Below are 17,982 nucleotides of genomic sequence, written 5' to 3'. Positions count from 1 at the left end.
TCAAGATGAAATGCACTTACTATTGTTTTTCTAGGGTTTGGTTTGAGCCTCCATTTTCTGGAAATATTGTTCCATAATTTGGAGGTCTTCAGTTAATGCTTTCTCAGTGTCATGGAGGTTTGGTGTTTGGATTGTCATGGCAAGATCATCTGCATATCCAAATTTTCGTGATTTAGTTGGAGGCATGTCACTTATATAAATATTAAAAAGGGTTGGCGGAAGTACAGAGCCTTGTGGTAGCCCATTGTTTATGGTACGGGGTGAACTGGTCTTATTACCCTGGTACATCTGTAGGCATCTGTTACTCAGAATGGTCCACAGCAGGCGAAGTGTTTGGTAGCAAGGTATAATTTTTGCAAGGTTCAGCAGTTTCAGACCCTTAATCCATACAGTGTCATACACAGACAATAGGTCAACAAACACTGCACCAGTCTTTAGTTTTTTCTGGTAGCCAGCCTCAGTGTGACTTGTGAGTGCCAGAACTTGGTTGCAACAACTACGTTTTTACCCGGAAGCCTGCCTGTTCAACAGGGATAATTGGCTCAGTAAAAGGGTGTATTCTTTTGAGGATCATACGTTCAAGAAGTTTATAGGTTATGCATAGTAGAGAAATCGGCCTACAGCTTTCCGCTTCATCAGTAGGCTTCCCAGGCTTTGGAATGGCAATTATCATTCCTCACACCATATTTCAGGGATCTGTACTGTCTTACGGTACAGGAGTACAATGTTGCTAGCCATTGGAGTCCTTTGGGACCAAGATAGTGGAGGGAATTCTGGCAGAATACTGTCAGGGGCTGCAGACTTCCCTTTTTTCATTGTGGCAAGTCCTTCTTTTACTTCCTCAATGTTGACAGTGGCAGGTTCTCTTCGGGGGACTGATGCAAGTGTCTGGTAGAGTTGTTGATACACTTCTCTTCATGTGTCTTTATTGAGTGGTCCTTTTGTATTCTCCACCAGCTTCGAGGCTATTGAGTTTAGCCAGATTTTTGGTGGCTGATACTCTGTGGGGTTAGTGGCTCCAAGGCATTGCAGTAGTGTCCAGACTTGATGGCTCGAATGTGTAAAATCAAGTTTTTGCATACAGTCAAGCCAGCGCTGGCATCTTGCTGTATCACGGGAGGGTAGCAGGGCTTTTGAGGTGTGAGAGCTCCGGTTGTATTGCCTGAGCAACTCCCGTGTCTCTCACACCCAGCGGGGAGTCTGCTTTTTCTGAAAGTCTTGGGGAATGTTCTTCTCTCCTACTACTTTTATGAGCCCTATGAACTGTTGACAGAATTCCGGTCTCACCGGAACCTTGTGACAGTTTTCTCAATAGTGTGTTTGTAGGCATGACAGTCAGCTTTAGAAAAATTCCATTGTGGTACCTGTTTTGGAAAAAACACAGGAATTTCAATGCCTATGTAGATCATTATGGGCCTGTGTTGGCTGTTTGGAAATGCCGGTAGTACTTCACGTGATGCAATGAGACTGTTTCCACTTTTGTCTTTAGGCTCGAATGTTAGGTCTTTTTTATACCCACATTGCCAGTGGCTTGAATGGAATGTTGATAGTTGTTTAAATTTGTAGATTAATTGTAAGTCTTGTGCAGATATCCAGTTCATGAGATGTTTGCCATCAGTTTCATTTGTTTTATAGCCCCACATAGCATGCTGACATTAAAACTGTCTGCATAGATGTATGGAATACGGGTGCTGGGTAACATTGGTTTTGGCCATCTTATGCTAGGGTCTTTACAGACATTGATAACTTGGAGCTCCTCTACTTTGAGAGTTGTGGTAAATGTGGTCTCCACTTCGGTTGGTGGAATAACATTAAAATGTGTGATGGTGTCTTTGATGTATATTGCCAAGCCATATTTTGGATGATAGTGACTAGTCATTAGGTTATAGCCATAGATACAGTAGTGCCTAGTCTGTTGGTTGTTATTAACATGGGTCTCTTGCAACATGAGAATACTGATGTTGTGAGTCTTCAGCAGATTTCCAAGGTACTCGCATTTTGCCCATTAGAGTCCTTTGGCATTAAGTTGCAGGATTCTTGTTCCAGGGCCTATTTGGCATGTTGTGTGGCTCTGAGGAAAAAGTTTAGGATTTGTTGAGTGGCTGCTCTGATGACCAGAAAATCACTGAGCGATGTTCCGTCCCCAAGTTGATGTGGCCATGATTCTGAGTGAGTAGGTGGGAATGGAGAGGAAGCAGTATGGGAAGCTGAACTGATAGCCAAAGAAGGTTGGAGAGCCGGTACTGCCTTGGCCACACCAGGGCAATGAGGATGAGGTTGGCCCAATCTGCCTTCAGCTTGAGGATTACCTGTGGGATGACTGGGATCAGGAGAAAGGCATAAAAGAGAGCCACTTGTCAGCTGAGATGGAAGGCATCAGACAGGGAGCCTGAACTGAGGCCCCTTCAAGAGCAAAACAGGTAACATTTCCTGTTGTCCTTCATGGTGAAGAGGTTGATCATCGGAATGCCGCAGGTTGCAAAGATAGTCCAGAGAATACTTGTCTTTAGAGACCACTCATGACTCAACAAAAAATTCCTGCTCAAATGGTTCATGAGGTGATTCTGAAACAGGGGCAAGTGGTTGGCTTTCACAGTGATACTCTCCTTGATGCAAACCAGCCACAACCTGATTGCCTCTTGGGAGAGCATCCTGGAGTGTGCTCATAGGTGCCGACTCCATGAGTGCTCTGGGGCTCAAACACCCAGAGGAAAAAAATAGTGGGTACTCAGCACCCATGAGCCAGAGCTTGAGTGTAGAATTTGATGAGTTCTGTGTTGCTAACAACTTCTGCCCTTGGGGCAGGGTGTTTGTTTATAAACAGAGGCAGGGTGATTAAGATAACAAAAGGCTTGTTCTTAAATTAAGGATCGTTAGATGATCCTGAAAGCATTGCCAGGCAGTCCAGTTAAAAGATAGAAAACAAAGAGTAGGAATAAATGGTCCTTTTTCAGTTTGGTGGTGTCCCCCAGGGGCTTATACTAGGACCAGTGCTGTTCAACATATTCATAAATGATTTGCAAAAAGGGATAAACAGTGAGGTGGCAAAATTTGCAGATGATACAAAATTACTCAAAATAGTTAAATCCAAAGCAGATTGCAAAGAGTTACAAAGGGATCTCACAAAACTGGGCGAGACTTGGTAACAAAATGTCAGATGAAATTCAATGTTAAATGCAAAGTAATGCACATGGCAAAATATAATTAGCCACACAAAATGATAGGGTCCAAATTAGCTGTTACCCATCAAGAAAGAGATCTCAGAGTCATTTGCAGTACTCCGGAAGCACTATGTTTCCAGAGTACTGCAAATTTATAAGAATCCTTCCCACTGTGCCTATATCATCCTGAACTCATTCTCCAGCTTCAGAAGACTTAAAAATTATCTCCTGTCATCAATGGAACACACAACTGTATAATGTAGCTGTTCTTAACATGCATCAAGACAATACTAGGGAACTAGATGTAGATAAGATTGCTGACAGTTTCATCCAGAAAGCTACAGTAAGACATAATGTCTTTAAATTAGGACATTAGGGAAGACAGCTTGTAACTGATTGCAATGATTTTAACATACTTTAATTCATGATAATGTAATTATGTAGTTCATAACAGTTTAATCATTAACATAGTAAAGATACCAATGCTAGACACATTCAATAACTAGAATATGAAAGAAGTATATAAATATGCTGAAAATAGCCTCCCTCCAAAACTGGCAGAGCGCCCCATCCTGCTCCCAGCCCCCAAACACACACACCTCTTCAAAAGCACCCACTGGCAAAAACAAAAGTCAGTGCCTATGAGTGTGCTCCTCCTTGCTTGTTCACATAATACATCACAGTGGTATTGTCAGTAAATCTGTGAACCACTGAGTCCCTGACATGGATCCAAAAGGTGTGACATACATTGTAAAGGGTCTGTAGCTCCAACATGTTGATATGCAGAGAGAACTCCAGCTCCGACCTCAGACTTTGGACTTTCAGCAACCCCAAAGGTCCTCCCAATCCCAATAGGGAGGTGTCGGTGACAAAAGTCCTGCTTAGGAAGGGCCTGACGAAAGGAATGCCCTGACAAACATTCTCAAGATGCATCCACCACTGTAAGAAGTCCAGGACCAGTGGAGGAAGATGGACCAATGCGACCAAGGAGTGAAGAGTTGGATGGTAAACTGCCCTGAGCCACATTTGGAGGGGCGAAGATGCAGCCTTTTTGAACTGGATCACCTGCATGCAAGCAGACACGTGACCAAGAGCTTCATGGACATCACAGAAGGCTGAGATTGCAGACTGAGACAGAGGTGGTGAGTTGCCTGAAAACAGTCAGTTGGCAGAAATGCTCTCAAACTCACAGAATCTATTAGGGCCCCAATTAACTATATTTTCTGAGTGGGAACCAAAGTTGACTTCCATGTGTTTAGGATGACACCCAGATAATGAGCAAGAGCAGTGTGGTGTTGACATGAGAAAGGACTTCATCCCTGGATGTGCCCCTCAGTAACCAGTCATCCAGATACAGGAAGATGTGGATCCCTTTCTTTCTGAGATATGCCATGATGACAGCCATGCATTTGGTAAAAACCCAAAAGGTAGAAGAGAGGCCAAAGGGAAGCACCCCACACTGGAAATGGTGCTCTGATATGTTGAATCAAAAGAATTTTTAGGGGTTCGGCAAAATTGCTGCATGAAAGTAGGTGTCCTGAATGTCCAAGGCAGTAAACCAGCCATTCAGAGAAAAAAATGTGGGGGAAATAGTCAACAGAGAGACCGTTTAGAACCTCATGTACCTGACATATTTGTTGAGGCTGCAAAAGTTGAGAAAAAAAGGTTGCTAACCTTTCATAACTGTTGTCCTTCAAGATGTGTTGCTCATATCCGTACCATGTTAGGTGTGTGTGTGTGCTGCGTGCACTGTTGCCGGATGTTTTTACTTTAGTGGTATCCATAGGGCTGGCTCTAGCACCTTCTGGAGTCGTACACACATGCACCAGTATAAGGGCCGTGGTCCGCCCTGCACCCTCTCAGTTCCTTCTTGTCGGTAGCTCCGACAGAGGGGTGGGAGGGTGGGTCATAGAATGGACATGAGCAACACATCTCGAAGAACAACGGTTACAAAAGATTAATAACCATTATTTCTTCTTCAAGTGCTTGCTCATGTCCATTCCTTCCTAGATGACCCATAAGCAGTACCCCAAGGAGGTGGGCTCAGAGTTCATGAATGTGCTGACTGTAACACTGCTCTCCCGAAAATGACATTGTCTTTGGCCTGTTGGGTGATGACATAGTGGGGTCCGAAGGTATGAACCAATAACCAGGTTGCGCCTCTGCAGATGTCCTGGATTGGTACCTGTGCGAGGAACACTGCTGATGAAGCCTGGGCTCTTGTGGAATGAGCGGTCACAATGGCCAGAGGCAGGACATTTACCTGCTTGTAGTAAGCCCGAATGCAGGTCGTTATCCAGGGTAAGATTCTTTGGGATGACACAGGTACCCTCTCATCCTTTCCACTATTGCTACAAAGAGTTGCATGGATTTGTGGAAGGGCTTAGCCCTTTTAATATAACAGGTCAGAGCACGCTTAAGGTCCAATGTATGAAGCTGACGTTCCACAGCAGACTTGTGAGGTTTTGGGAAGAAGACAGGTAAAAAAATGACCTAGTTGGTATGGAATTGTGGAATGGAAAAATGGTTGGTACGGAATTGTGACACCACCTTTGGTAGAAAGGCTGGATGGGGGTGCAGTTGAACCCTGTCCTTGAAGAACTTTGTGTAAGGAGGTTCCAACATAAGGGCTTTGATCTCAGAGACCCATCAGGCTGAGGTGATAGCCACCAGGAAAGCGACCTTCCAGGTGCGAAGCAGTAGGGAGCACGATGCTAACGACTTGAAGGGGAGCCCCATGAGCTTTGACAGGACCAGGTTTAAGTCCCATGGGGGAGGGGAGGCAGCTCACCAACCAGAGGATAAAGTCTTTGCAGCCCCTTTCCAGACCGTCATTTCATGAGAGAACACCAATCTGCCATTCACTGGAGGGTGGAAGACTGAGATGGATGCCAAATGAACCTTAACAGAAGAGAGAGCCAGACCTTGCTGCTTTAAGTAGAGTAGGTAATCCAAGATAGACTACAGAGAAGATTGGAATGGAGAGAGATTCCGTTCGGAGGCCCAACAAGTGAAATATTTCCACTTGGCCACGTAGATAGTCCTAGTGGAGGGCTTTCTACTACTCAGCAAGACTTGTTGAATCTGATCCAAGCAGGCCTGTTCTTTGGGGTTCAGCCACACAGCATCCATACAGTCAGATTCATGAAGGCAAGGTTTGGGAGAAATAACAGACCATGTGAGATCTTGTGAGATCAAGTCTGGGCAGAATGGGAGCATGAGTAGCACTGCCACCAAGAGGTCCATGGAATAGAAACCCTGATGCCAGTGATCTGGTGGAACCTCCTCCACTGCTCTCAATGTGAGCAGAGAGCGAACCTGCTCAAGGAGCAGTATACTGGGAGAGGGATCCCCAAAGAGGAACTCTGAGGGGAGGCTGGAAGTAGGTATGGAGAAGAACTGGATGGCATAGCCCAGTCTGCCAGTGCTTAGGACCCAGCTGGTGGTGGTAATCGAGCCCCAAAACTGTGAAAGTGAGCCAGCCTATCCCCAAACGGAGGGGCTGGGGTGAGGAGTGGGGAGTGATGACTAGAACACTGCTCTGGACCAAGGAGTCAAAATGGGTGCTTGGGGGATACCAGGGAAGGGTGTGTGGACTGTCCAAAACTTGAACCCAACTACTTCCTCCTATGGGATCTATGCCCCTTTCTGGGGTAGTCCCGCTGTCTTGGGGAAAGAAAAGGCTGCCCAAACATGAGCTACAGATGATCCTATGGTGCTGAAGCAGAGAGTGGTGTCAGCTGTGGGGGGCATCAAAGAAGTTCCTGCTGCCAAGGAGGTACCTTGTGCCAAGTCCAGTACCAGCCCCATTTCTACTGAGTCTGGAAAGGAAACATTGGGGTGCAGCACTGACAGACCCATAGGTTCAGTGGCTCTTCCAGCCAACAGGGCTATAAAGAACAAAGCCACAGCAAAGTCCTGGACCAAGGAAGAGGTTGGGACAGAAAGGCAGAGGAGGTAGCATCGCTCTTGTCAGTACTGGGCACAATGGATGCCCTAGGGCTGGAACAGGGGTCAACAGCACAGGATCTCTGATCTCCCTGTGCGGTGCTGGGGAGCATATGACAGGCCCTGCTCCGTCCTGCATACTGGCATTCATCCTGGGCCGATGCACTCTCCTTCTGGAGGAGGAAGACAAATCCTCACAGGACCTGGAGTGGCCTTGGTTGGTCTTATGGGACCTTTTCCTCAACGACTCCTTCATCTCTTTAGAAAGGCGCTAGCTCCAAAACGCGAAGTGGCAGCACTCTCTGAACCCAAGGGTGACCTCTGATCTGACGAGGGCCTCGGTGCCTGAGTAGGCTGCATGGCCTGTTCAAGTAGATGCTGCTTCAGACAAAGAGCCCTCATCACTTGAGTCCATTTTGTGAACCAATGAACTATATACACCTTGAAAAAAAGTAGCTGAATAGATGATTGTGAGGTTGAAAACTACATAGAGCTCCAACTCCAGCCAAGGGTGGTAAGAAGGAACTGAGGCATGATGGGAAGTTGCTGCCTCATATAGCCAGGGGAAGGGCTATGGCCATGAGGCATGAGCACCCCTCACCCCCCATGGGTACTGCTAGGCAAATTCTCTGGCTCTGATGGGCTGGATATGCACACACCTAAGTAGAATACACAGCTTCAACTACTTGAAGAAGAACACCCTGTGCTCTTCTCTGTGGCTCAGACTGCATCTGTACTACAACAATGAACCATATTTGACACCCAAATATGACTCATTCCAGACTCCTGTCCAGGACTCCTATCAACCAGTTTTCAAACTAATTGTACTCATGGTGTGTGACAGGGACAGTTGAGTTCAACCTATGTTATAGCAAAGTGTACTAGGTTTCAGAGTAGCAGCCGTGTTAGTCTGTATCCGCAAAAAGAAAAGGAGTACTGGTGGCACCTTAGAGACTAACAAATTTATTTGAGCATAAACTTTTGTGAGCTACAGCTCACTTCATCGGATGCATACAGTGGAAAATACAGTGGGGAGATTTTATATACACAGAGAACATGAAACAATGGGTGTTACCACACAGACTGTAACAAGAGTGATCAGGAAAGGTAAGCTATTACCAGCAGGAGAGTGGGGGTCGGGGGGTGGGAGGGAACCTTTAGTAGTGATAATCAAGGTGGGCTATTTCCAGCAGTTGACAAGAACGTGTGAGGAATAGTGGCGGGGAGAGGGGGGAGGAATGAACAAGGGGAAATAGTTTTACTTTGTGTAATGACACATCCACTCCCAGTCTTTATTCAAGCCTAAGTTAACTGTATCCAGTTTGCAAATTAATTCCAATTCAGCAGTCTCTCGTTGGAGTCTATCACTCGATTACAGACCTAAAACTGGCAATTCTTCAACAAAAAAACTTCCTTGTTCATTTCCCCCCCTACTGTTCCTCACACGTTCTTGTCAAATGCTGGAAATGGCCAATCTTGATTATCACTACAAAAGGTTCCCCTCCACCCACCCACCCACCCTCCTGCTGGTAATAGCTCACCTTTCCTGATCACTCTTGTTACAGTCTGTATGGTAACACCCATTGTTTCATGTCCTCCCCCCTACTCCTGCACCCGCTTACCCCTTCTCCATATAGAGCAGGGTGGAGACATGACAGGGCTAAGGACAGAAAGACAGGAGAGACCGCAGCTGCTGTCTCAACTTCCTGATCTTTTTAAAGGCAATGTACTTAGAGTCGGGTCAGCATACTTAAAGGGGCAATGCACATCTCTCTCCCTCTCTCTCTCTCCCACACACAGGGTGTGTGTCTCTGTCTCTGTCTGCCATGCTGTCTCCCCTTCCTCCATTCGTGCTGCCTTGTAGAGTGTGAGGCTACTTTAACAACAATGCGTTAACCCTTGAGGGCTCAGCCGAATGCTAGTTCAACATTTAGCAGTAAGGCATTCCCTGGGAAATATCCCACCCTCTTCCACCCTCTAACTTCATCACCTCAACCAAGCTTCACAATCATCATTGCTGTGTACAGTATTAAATTACTTGTTTAAAACTTATATTCTGTGTGTATGTATAAATATATATATATATAGTTTTTTGTCTGGTGAAAAAAATTTCCCTGGAACCTAACCCCCCCTATTTACATTAATTCTTATGGGGAAATTGGATTCGCTTAACATCGTTTCGCTTAAAGTTGCATTTTTCAGGAACATAACTAAACATTAAGTGAGGAGTTACTGTACTTGCATTGGCTCTCATCGAGCTAGCACACTAAAAATAGTAGTGTAGCCAGGCTAGCATGGACAGCAGCAAGCAGTGGATGGGCTAGCCTTGCTGAGTACATACCCCAGGGGTTTAGGCAGGTTTGTACTTGGCATATCTAGCTAGTGCCACTGCTTGCAGCTGCCTGTGCTACCCCCTGCTACACTGTTTTTAGCATGCTAGCTCAATGACAGCTAACGCAAATATGTGTGCACTAGCTGGGAATCATACCCCTAGCTTCAAGTGTGTTACATACCCTTGACTATACCTGTGTTGCAGCTTTACCGAAGTAGTACTGCAAACCCTTTCCCTCTGTGCTCCTTTCTACAGCTCAGACCTTGCATAATTGCCTATTGCCCACTGTCTGTTTAATCACTTTCTTCTTGTTATTTCTGCTATTAAAATACTTTGGCAGTGTCAATTTAAAAATTGACACAATCCAAGTCACTGTGGCAAAGAAGAAAACTATGTAAATGAGACTATGAATAACATTTGTCTCTGGTGTTTTTCTTTTACAAACCACTATAGATTAGGGCTGAATTGTTATTTCACAAGTCACAGTCATTTGCTTCAGAGACACAGGGAATATAACAGTCATGTGAATTAAACTGGTAGGACTTACAGTGTAAGGGATTCATTACACAGCCCATGGAACGCATTTGCAGGCACCGAAGTCATGTAAGGATTATCTGCAATTTCACTGCAAAAGGAGACAAAAGGCTTCACATTGCAATAAAACATCTGCATAACAGAACAGATCTAGTTTGAATCTTCCATTGTTAATGATTCTCTGATCTAGAGCACAATAAAATGCAAAACCTACATAATAAAGGGTATAGTTCAACAAGTTATATGTTCCAAATGTGCTGGAAGACTAAAATGCTTCAGCCACCTAAAAAGTGTAGGTATCCAGAATACCAGTACCATTAATTGCTTGTATAAAATAGATGGGGTTTACATTATTGGCTAATAGTATCAGAGGGGTAGCCATGTTAGTCTGGATCTGTAAAAGCGGCAAAGAGGCCTGTGGCACCTTATAGACTAACAGACGTATTGGAGCATAAGCTTTCGTGGGTGAATACCCACTTCGGCGGATGGCTAATGTGTGCCCAGCCTGTGTGGTTCTTTTGAATAATAGCACAGCCAGGTTGCTCCTTTCACAAGTTAGGGAATTAGCAGATAAGTAAATAACAACAATCACCACAATGTTAACTAATTTATCCCAAGTAAAGTTAAAGATAAGATTCTAGTTTTTGTGAAGAATACCATGAAAGAAAAGATCACAAATAGACTAAGCTGTTCAAGATAAAAACTGTCTTCCTATGTGTCTGAACTACACCTAGTACAAAGGAAAGGATGAACAGTTAACCCTGAATTGCACAGAATCCTAGCAGCTGGAAAGGACCTCTAGTGGGTCATCTAGCCCAATGGCACATCTCAACTTAATGGCCCAATAATTGTCCCACAGTCCACCACATCCACAAATCCTTTGCAGCTACCATCTCCACAGCTCTCCTGTCTCAGAGCTAAGTGCTATTGGGGCAGGGAGGGGAGGAAGGATGAGGGAAAGGGTATAGTTTCACCATGATTGGGTTTGAAGGCAGGAGCGAGCAGGGTGGTGATATGATGGGGAGGAGTAAGGGAGCTAATTGCTCCTTCCCTACTCTTCCATAGCTCCCACTGGGTTCTAGCTAACGCAAGATTCTGCAAGTTTTGATTTTCTTCAGCTGGTGGATGGTGTGCTCCAATGGACACATCCTCATGGCCCACTTGAGAGTCATTCCCCATAGGCTGAGAAACCCTGGTATAGTCCATTCCACTGTATATGGCAGGAGTTGTTTCATTACCCCTTGAGGTATAAATACATGATACAAGATGCTAAAATTCAACTTTTATCACTACCACCTTCACTCCAAACTTTTTCCATTTTCTCACACAATATTTTGGGGCTGAAATTTTCCATGCCTGATCTCAGCCCCCAAAGTGATTCCCCCTCTTTCTCATTATAAAATTTGTTTAAGATTGGTTCAGCTGGTTTTGAGTTATTCCAGCATGGATCTAAAATATGTTTTACCCACAGAGAGGTCTCAATCAGAAAATCTGCGACTCAAAAATGGTAACAGTAAAAACTGCAAACTTAGCTCAATTTTATACCTTTCCAAAATCTAAGGTTCAAGCCAAGTTTGAAGAAAAGACTTTCAGTCCTTTTACAGTTATGAATCTTTAAAATTGGGAATCAGGAACACATGGGGTAAAATGTTTCTGTTCTTTACATAGTGTCAATTAAGTGCTATTAGAATCAGAAAACTGACTAAGTAAAAGTGATATCTTTTACTCAGCAAATATGCTCATTGTCTTCTCTTCACAGAGAATAAATTATATTTAACATCAATTGTTTCATTTAGACTAATGTTGAGTTATGGTAAAATTGATGCAACTCTCTAGAGAAGATGAACCCTGTATATTCTTGCTGAATCTGCCTACTTTAAAAAACATTACACATTTATTTTAATAAATTCCTGCTAGACCTTCAGAACCAACATAGGTACAGAAGAGTGAGCTGGATTCAATTCCACCTGGTTCATCATTTATAAAATTGTTTATTAAGTTCCAAGTGCAGAATTTTTCTTGTTGGTAGTGATGCATGAACCAGAAAGAATATCCCCAGTTGAATATGCAGGGCCATCAGATGGAAAAAACATCTTTTTACTTCTAACCTGAGCACATTTTATCGAAAGTCTCTGAGAATTATAAACATGAGATCCATGGCATCACTTTTAAAAGTCACTTTTCAAAGTGGACCTGTACTTTCAAATAAGGCATCCCAGAATGATGTCTACAACCAACAGCACCTTAGCTTAGCAAGAGGAATCATTCCAGAAAAGACAGCAGACCTTGGTTTAGGACACGTGCCGCCAGAAAAACCTGAGTTAAAGACTGCTGCCATTAGAAGACATGAAACCAAACTGCTTCAGAACAAGGAACTTGTAAGTTCCATTACCCTCCTTCCTAGCTTTGTTTTGTTTGCTTTTTAAAAACATCTTGTACTTTTTCTAAATTAGAATGTGAATGTGGAGCAACCAGTCTGCATAAAATAAACTCCTTGCACTAAAAACTTCACTCAGAATGTGAACTGAGGCCAGGCTGATATTTTCATTTATTTATTTAGTGGTTTGCAGGTGTTCAGTTAATGTTTTCCCTTTGTGTTTTCCAGCTCTTGCATTTTGTGGGCTCTGGACCAGAAGCACAGAGATAACAATGGAGGGAGACTGGTTTTGCTGGATTGCTAGGATACTTCTTTCTGGTAATTATTTGGCACCTCTCTCTAAAATGGGAGCCTCCACTGCGGAATTGTTTGGGACCTGACTGTAGCACTGTTCTAACCAGATCTGCAGCGCAGACACTTACAGTAAAAAGTTCACATCAGCTGAATAGATTTTGGTGAGGTCAGGAAATATCGTAATTCCAGTATTGAAAATTCCACTAAAACAGAGGACAAAATAGAAAAAGAGAAAGAATTAAATTTAATTAATCACTACACAAAAAAGACGCTAAAGGTTCAGACCATTACACAGAGCTGGATGGAATATGTTTATTTTATACTCTCCACTGACTGTCAACTCACCTATGAACTATTTGTACCAAAATGTAGGGCTATGAACAACACATCATAAATCAGTGTGGGGTTTCAGAGAGATATTCTGTAAAGACTTTTCCACCTCTAACGACCAAGACTCTGTGATTACACGGGTTTGAACTAAGCCACTTATTATGTAGCTCCCTTCCTTTATTTAGCAGCATCAGCATTAAAATGTTCCATGCCATCTCCTTCCAATTCTCCACAGGAGTGTCAAGAAGCACTTTTAGCAACTGGGTAGAGTTGAGGTGCTAAGGGCACAAACCTACTCCCACTGAAATCAATAGGAGTGTTGCCATTGACTCCAATGGATGCATGATTAAGCTCTAATACAGCAGTAAGACCGTCAATGTCAGGAAGATGTTGAGAAAGTCAGAAAGTCTTTAAGAGGAAAGGCAAGGTGGAGACTTGGAGCAAACAGAGGGAGCAAGCTTGTGAGGGTAGAAAGAAAAAAGGAGTAGAGAAAAGGATCAGAGAGTAGGACATTCATGCTTTTGGGACAGTATGGGGTACAGACACACAGAAGGGAGAGAAAGTGAGTGTGTGTTCTGAAAGCAAAAAGATGGGTCAACATTCAGAAAGAGATGAAGAGAGATAGGGCTCTTGGAGATGGAGAACAGAGGGCCCAAATCTCTGTTCCAGCTGATGTAGTCAGTGCAAGGAAATGGCAGGTAAGGGAAGGAAGAATAAATGTGGCTGTTGGCCACATTTGTACCTCCTGATATTTTGGGCCTTGCTGGGGGCCAGGACCAGTCCCCAGAATAAATTAGAGAAGTCTCAGAACTAGGGTTGACAACCCTCCTGGATTGGCTGGGAGTCTTCCGGAATCGGCCTCAATCTCCTGGTGACTATTAAAGGCAATCTGGGAGATTTTAATAGGGCAAAGTCCAGTCAGCAGGGCTAAGGCAGGCTCCCTTCCTGCACTGGCTCTTCATGGCTCCTAGAAGCAGCCAGCACATCTGGTTCCTAGGTGCAGAGGCGGCCAGGGAGTTTTTGCATGCTGCCCCTGCACCCTGCCCCTAGTCCTGACTCCACAGCTCCCATTGGCTGGGAACTGTGGCCAATGGGAGCTGCAAGGGTGGTGCCTTCAGGCAGGGGCAGTGCACAGAGCACCCTGACAGTCCCTGAGCCTAGAAGCCGGACATGCCAGCTGCTTCCGGGAGCTGCCCAAGATAAGTGCCGCCCAGCCGGAGTCCACACCCCTCACCCCCTCCCACAGCCCAACCCCCTGCCCCAGCCTTGAGCCCTCTCCTGAATCCAAACTCCCTCCCAGAACCCGCAACCCGTCCTGTACCCCAACCCCCTCCCCCAACCCTGAGCCCCCTCCCGCACCCAAACTCCCTCCCAGAGCCTGAACCCCACAGCCACTCCTGCACACCAACCCCCTGCCACTGCCCAAAGCCCCCTCCCACACTCCAAATCCCTCAGCTCCACCCCCCAGCCCGGAACCTGCACCCCCTCCCACTCTCCAACCCCCTGCCCAGCCTGGTGAAAGTGAGTGAAGGTGGGGGAGAGCAAGCAACGGAGGTTCATATTCATTCCCCATCAAAATGCTTTGTTTCAAAGCTTCCCCATGCCTTTAGTTGATGACACTTGGTGTCCCCAGGACCCAGGTAACATCCTTAATAAGTAGTTAATATTTATTTTTGCATGTGTTTTTTCCTTCTCCTTCCTATTGTCATTTGTCATTTGTCTTCTGTGAGTGAGAGCTCTGCAGGGCTCACTGTGTTTGAAGAGCACCTAACCCATTGTAGGCACTACTGTAAAACAAAGAATGAAACAACAAGGCAGCCTTTCATTATCCAAGGAGGCCCTAGGAAAGAATCTTTGAATTACACAAACTGTGTGATCTTTAAACTACACACTCTCCCCTTCCCCAGTCTATGGAAGGAAAAATATGTCCTCCATGTTTTCTTTGTCTGAATTACGTAAACTGGGCTCCACATAATAAGCTGGTGACACTAAGAACTCTGCCATTCCTTGCGGCTAAGATTTGTTGTTCAAGTTCTGCTTTGAAGGAAAAAGATCTAGTTTTCCAGGTCTGCCTCAACTTTACAGGTATGCAGTTATTTTCCGTTAGCATTGATCCCTTTGAGAGTGAAAGTAAGTACAAGAAAACACTACTCTGAGCTTAAAGGTGACCTGCAATGGAGACAAAATTGTGTTTGTGCCTATTTTTAAAGCTTTATGGTATATAAACAAAGACTGGAAATTCATGGTCCCTGCCTTCCTACGCCCCCAATCTCCTGCTCAAAATCACAAAGATTTTTTGTTGATATTTTTTCATTGTAATTTTGGGTCTCATCTACCTGGTTGGGTTTTTTTGTTTTGTTTTTGTTTGTTTGTTTTTGAAGACTCTAGGGACAAATGGAGGAGAACGCCTCCAGACCCATTTCTGTCATAGAACTTATAGCAAATTGGGGCCTAATGATGAACTTGTCAGCTGTAGCTAATGTGTATTGTTATATGTAAACATATATATATAATTAAAGTAAAAACTACATATTTCTGTTGTATCTGTAACAGTGGGCTGGAGAGACGAGGGCCAAGCCAACCTTGATTACAGAATGAGATCTGAGGGGAATCAGGAAATTCCCTATGAAAAATGGAAGGTGGCTGCAGTAAAGGGGAATCCCAAGTCATGCTAATGGACTCTAGAGGGAGAAAAGAACAGGGCTCCTGTAGGATCATTACACCAGGGAGTTTGGAGGATAAAGCCCAGTAAGCAGGAAGCCCCTAGGGAGTACATGACTGTGTTTGGGACTGGATATCAGTGCCTCAGTGAGGGAGAACTGGGAGATCAGACTGGGATGGAAGAAGAGCCCTGGGGGTGAAAGAGAATGCCAGAGCTAAGTTTGGACATTCTTTGTGGTGTTGGACTTCCGTTTGGACCTCTGGGTTCTTGTAAACTGGTGCTGGTATTAAAGTGGTGCCAAGAGGGTAGTGTTAACAAAAGAAAGCCTCTGTGAGTTCTTAAATGGCCCTGAAGAAAGTAAAAACCAGAGGTGAAGAACTTAAAGAGGTACCCCTGGCCAGCACTGGGTGCTCAGTAAGCAAGCGGTCTTTTTTACAGTATCCCTCTTCTCAATCTTTCCTATAGATTGTGTTCAGCATTTCCCTCTCTGGTAGTGGAACAGGCGGGGCACAAGTTGAGTAGGGGCGGGAAGAGGTGGGGCCTTGGAGGAAGGGGTGGAGTGGGGGCAGGGCCTGGGGAAGAGCCGGTGGTCGAGCACCCCCCTGCACTTTGGAAAGTCGGTGTCTGTGTACATGTCCTTAGTTGACCGGAGGTAACCCCTTTTCAGCTCATGGGAGGAAAAGAGCCTTTACCATTCTGTCACAATTCCTAGAAGGGACCATTCTAATAATCTACATAACACAGCCCACAAAATTTCACTCAGTAATTCATATCCAATAATTTGTGGTGCAATATTTGATTTCATTGATATTACTGAAAGTATAGAACAAGCAGCAAATAAAAGGAATAAAAAGCTCAAACTAAATTCCCTACCCCTCCTTCATGGCACCTTTAAAACACTTTTGCAAATACCCTCCCTCTCCCTCCCACACCCCCATCAGTTTTCTGGATGAGATGTCAAATAGAGGTCCTGATTAAGTGTGGGTATCTACCCCTTTCAGCAAGAGCAGTCCAAGTTTATTCTGGTGTAATTACTGTAATGAAAAAAGTAAATATGGAAAATGAATACATTTATTGTAATGAATAATGTAACAAAGAATTAGCTATCCAGGTTCTGGGATGAGGGCTGGGCTTTTGAGGCTAAAGAGAGCCAGAGTCTTGGCCTAATTCTAGCCTAACCCAACCTCCTACTCCAGAAACAAGACCAAAAGGGCATAGGCATTCCTGGGACTCCCTTATAAAACAGCTTGCAGCTCTTTTCTTGCTTGCAGAGCCTATAACTGGCCTTAGTTTAGTTGAATGCTTACAGTAAAAGAAAACAGAGAATAAATTTTCCATCCAGCTCTGAAGGGAAAAAGAAATTGTTACACTGTAGTAGGGCAACATCTACACTGAGAATAATCTCTGAAGATTAAGTGCCCAGTACTTACAGGTATTTTAACAGTGGGAGGTTCTTAAAGGCATCTGGATCTATGTAATGTAGATTTCTAGCATTGCGAATTTCTCTGTTAAAAATAGATACAAATTAGCATATTAGCAAAAAACCAAACATTTTAATGTTCATATTTGAAATTTAAGATAAACAAAACAGCATAACACTAAAGTGAACTTTCAGAGAAACATAACTCCTCTGCTGAGCTCTTGCACTGGACTGCATCCCAGTAATACAACAAATTGACATCACTCAATGGAAGTGAGCATGTTTGGTGTGCACTGCTACATTACAGCATCATCATCTGGACAGATCTGGTTTAGGACACTAATAAGCTTAAGTAATGGTGACAAAGCACAGGGCTTTGGCTTGCTCATATGCACACACTGATTTGTTCAGGAAAAGTCAATAAAGCTATTGAAATGTGTGTAAGGTTGAATGCTAATAACATTCCAAATCAAAGGGAGCATGGGAGGAGGTTTGTGTGTCTTGGAGGGTTGGGTAATGGGTTGGAATTTTAAGTTTTGGATATGGAGGAAATAAAGAGAAAACTAAGATTATAAAATAGGATTTTATTTCATGTGAGGCCATTTTAGGGGCTCGTGAGTGCCAAAGTTTCTTTTGTTAATACTCTCAATTAGTTTCCACCTTCTCATTTAAATTTAGTAAGTACAATAATAAAAGTTAATCTATACAAAACTTAAAATATTCTAAGTTAATAAGTATACAGGAGGAAGCATCTCCATTGGGGCAGGACTGGAAGTTTGAACACCATCATTCTATTTTTGGTTCTGTCTGTGACATGCTGTGGCATCCTGCAGTTACTTACACCTCCATGCTTCAGTTTGCACGCACAGTAAACTGCGAATAAATACTACTACAAAAAACAATTTAGCATTTGTTTTCATATTC

General features: G+C 44.0%; 1 protein-coding gene across 1 annotated transcript in view; it reads right to left on the bottom strand.

Moving 5' to 3' along the window:
• TSHR (thyroid stimulating hormone receptor) overlaps positions 1–17,982 on the bottom strand; it is a 229,987-nt gene that overhangs the window by 66,239 nt on the left and 145,766 nt on the right. Inside the window, exons 5-7 of the mRNA XM_074957133.1 lie at positions 17,069–17,143; positions 12,775–12,849; positions 9,989–10,066 (exon numbers count right to left, since the gene is read on the bottom strand). Coding sequence (XP_074813234.1) covers positions 9,989–10,066; positions 12,775–12,849; positions 17,069–17,143 — 228 coding nt within the window. The remainder of the gene's footprint in view (positions 1–9,988; positions 10,067–12,774; positions 12,850–17,068; positions 17,144–17,982) is intronic.

This window comes from Natator depressus, chromosome 6 (assembly GCF_965152275.1).
Source record: "Natator depressus isolate rNatDep1 chromosome 6, rNatDep2.hap1, whole genome shotgun sequence".
NCBI lineage: Eukaryota > Metazoa > Chordata > Testudines > Cheloniidae > Natator > Natator depressus.
The sequence above is the reverse complement of the archived record's forward strand: the minus strand, read 5'-3'. Positions and strand labels throughout refer to the sequence as shown.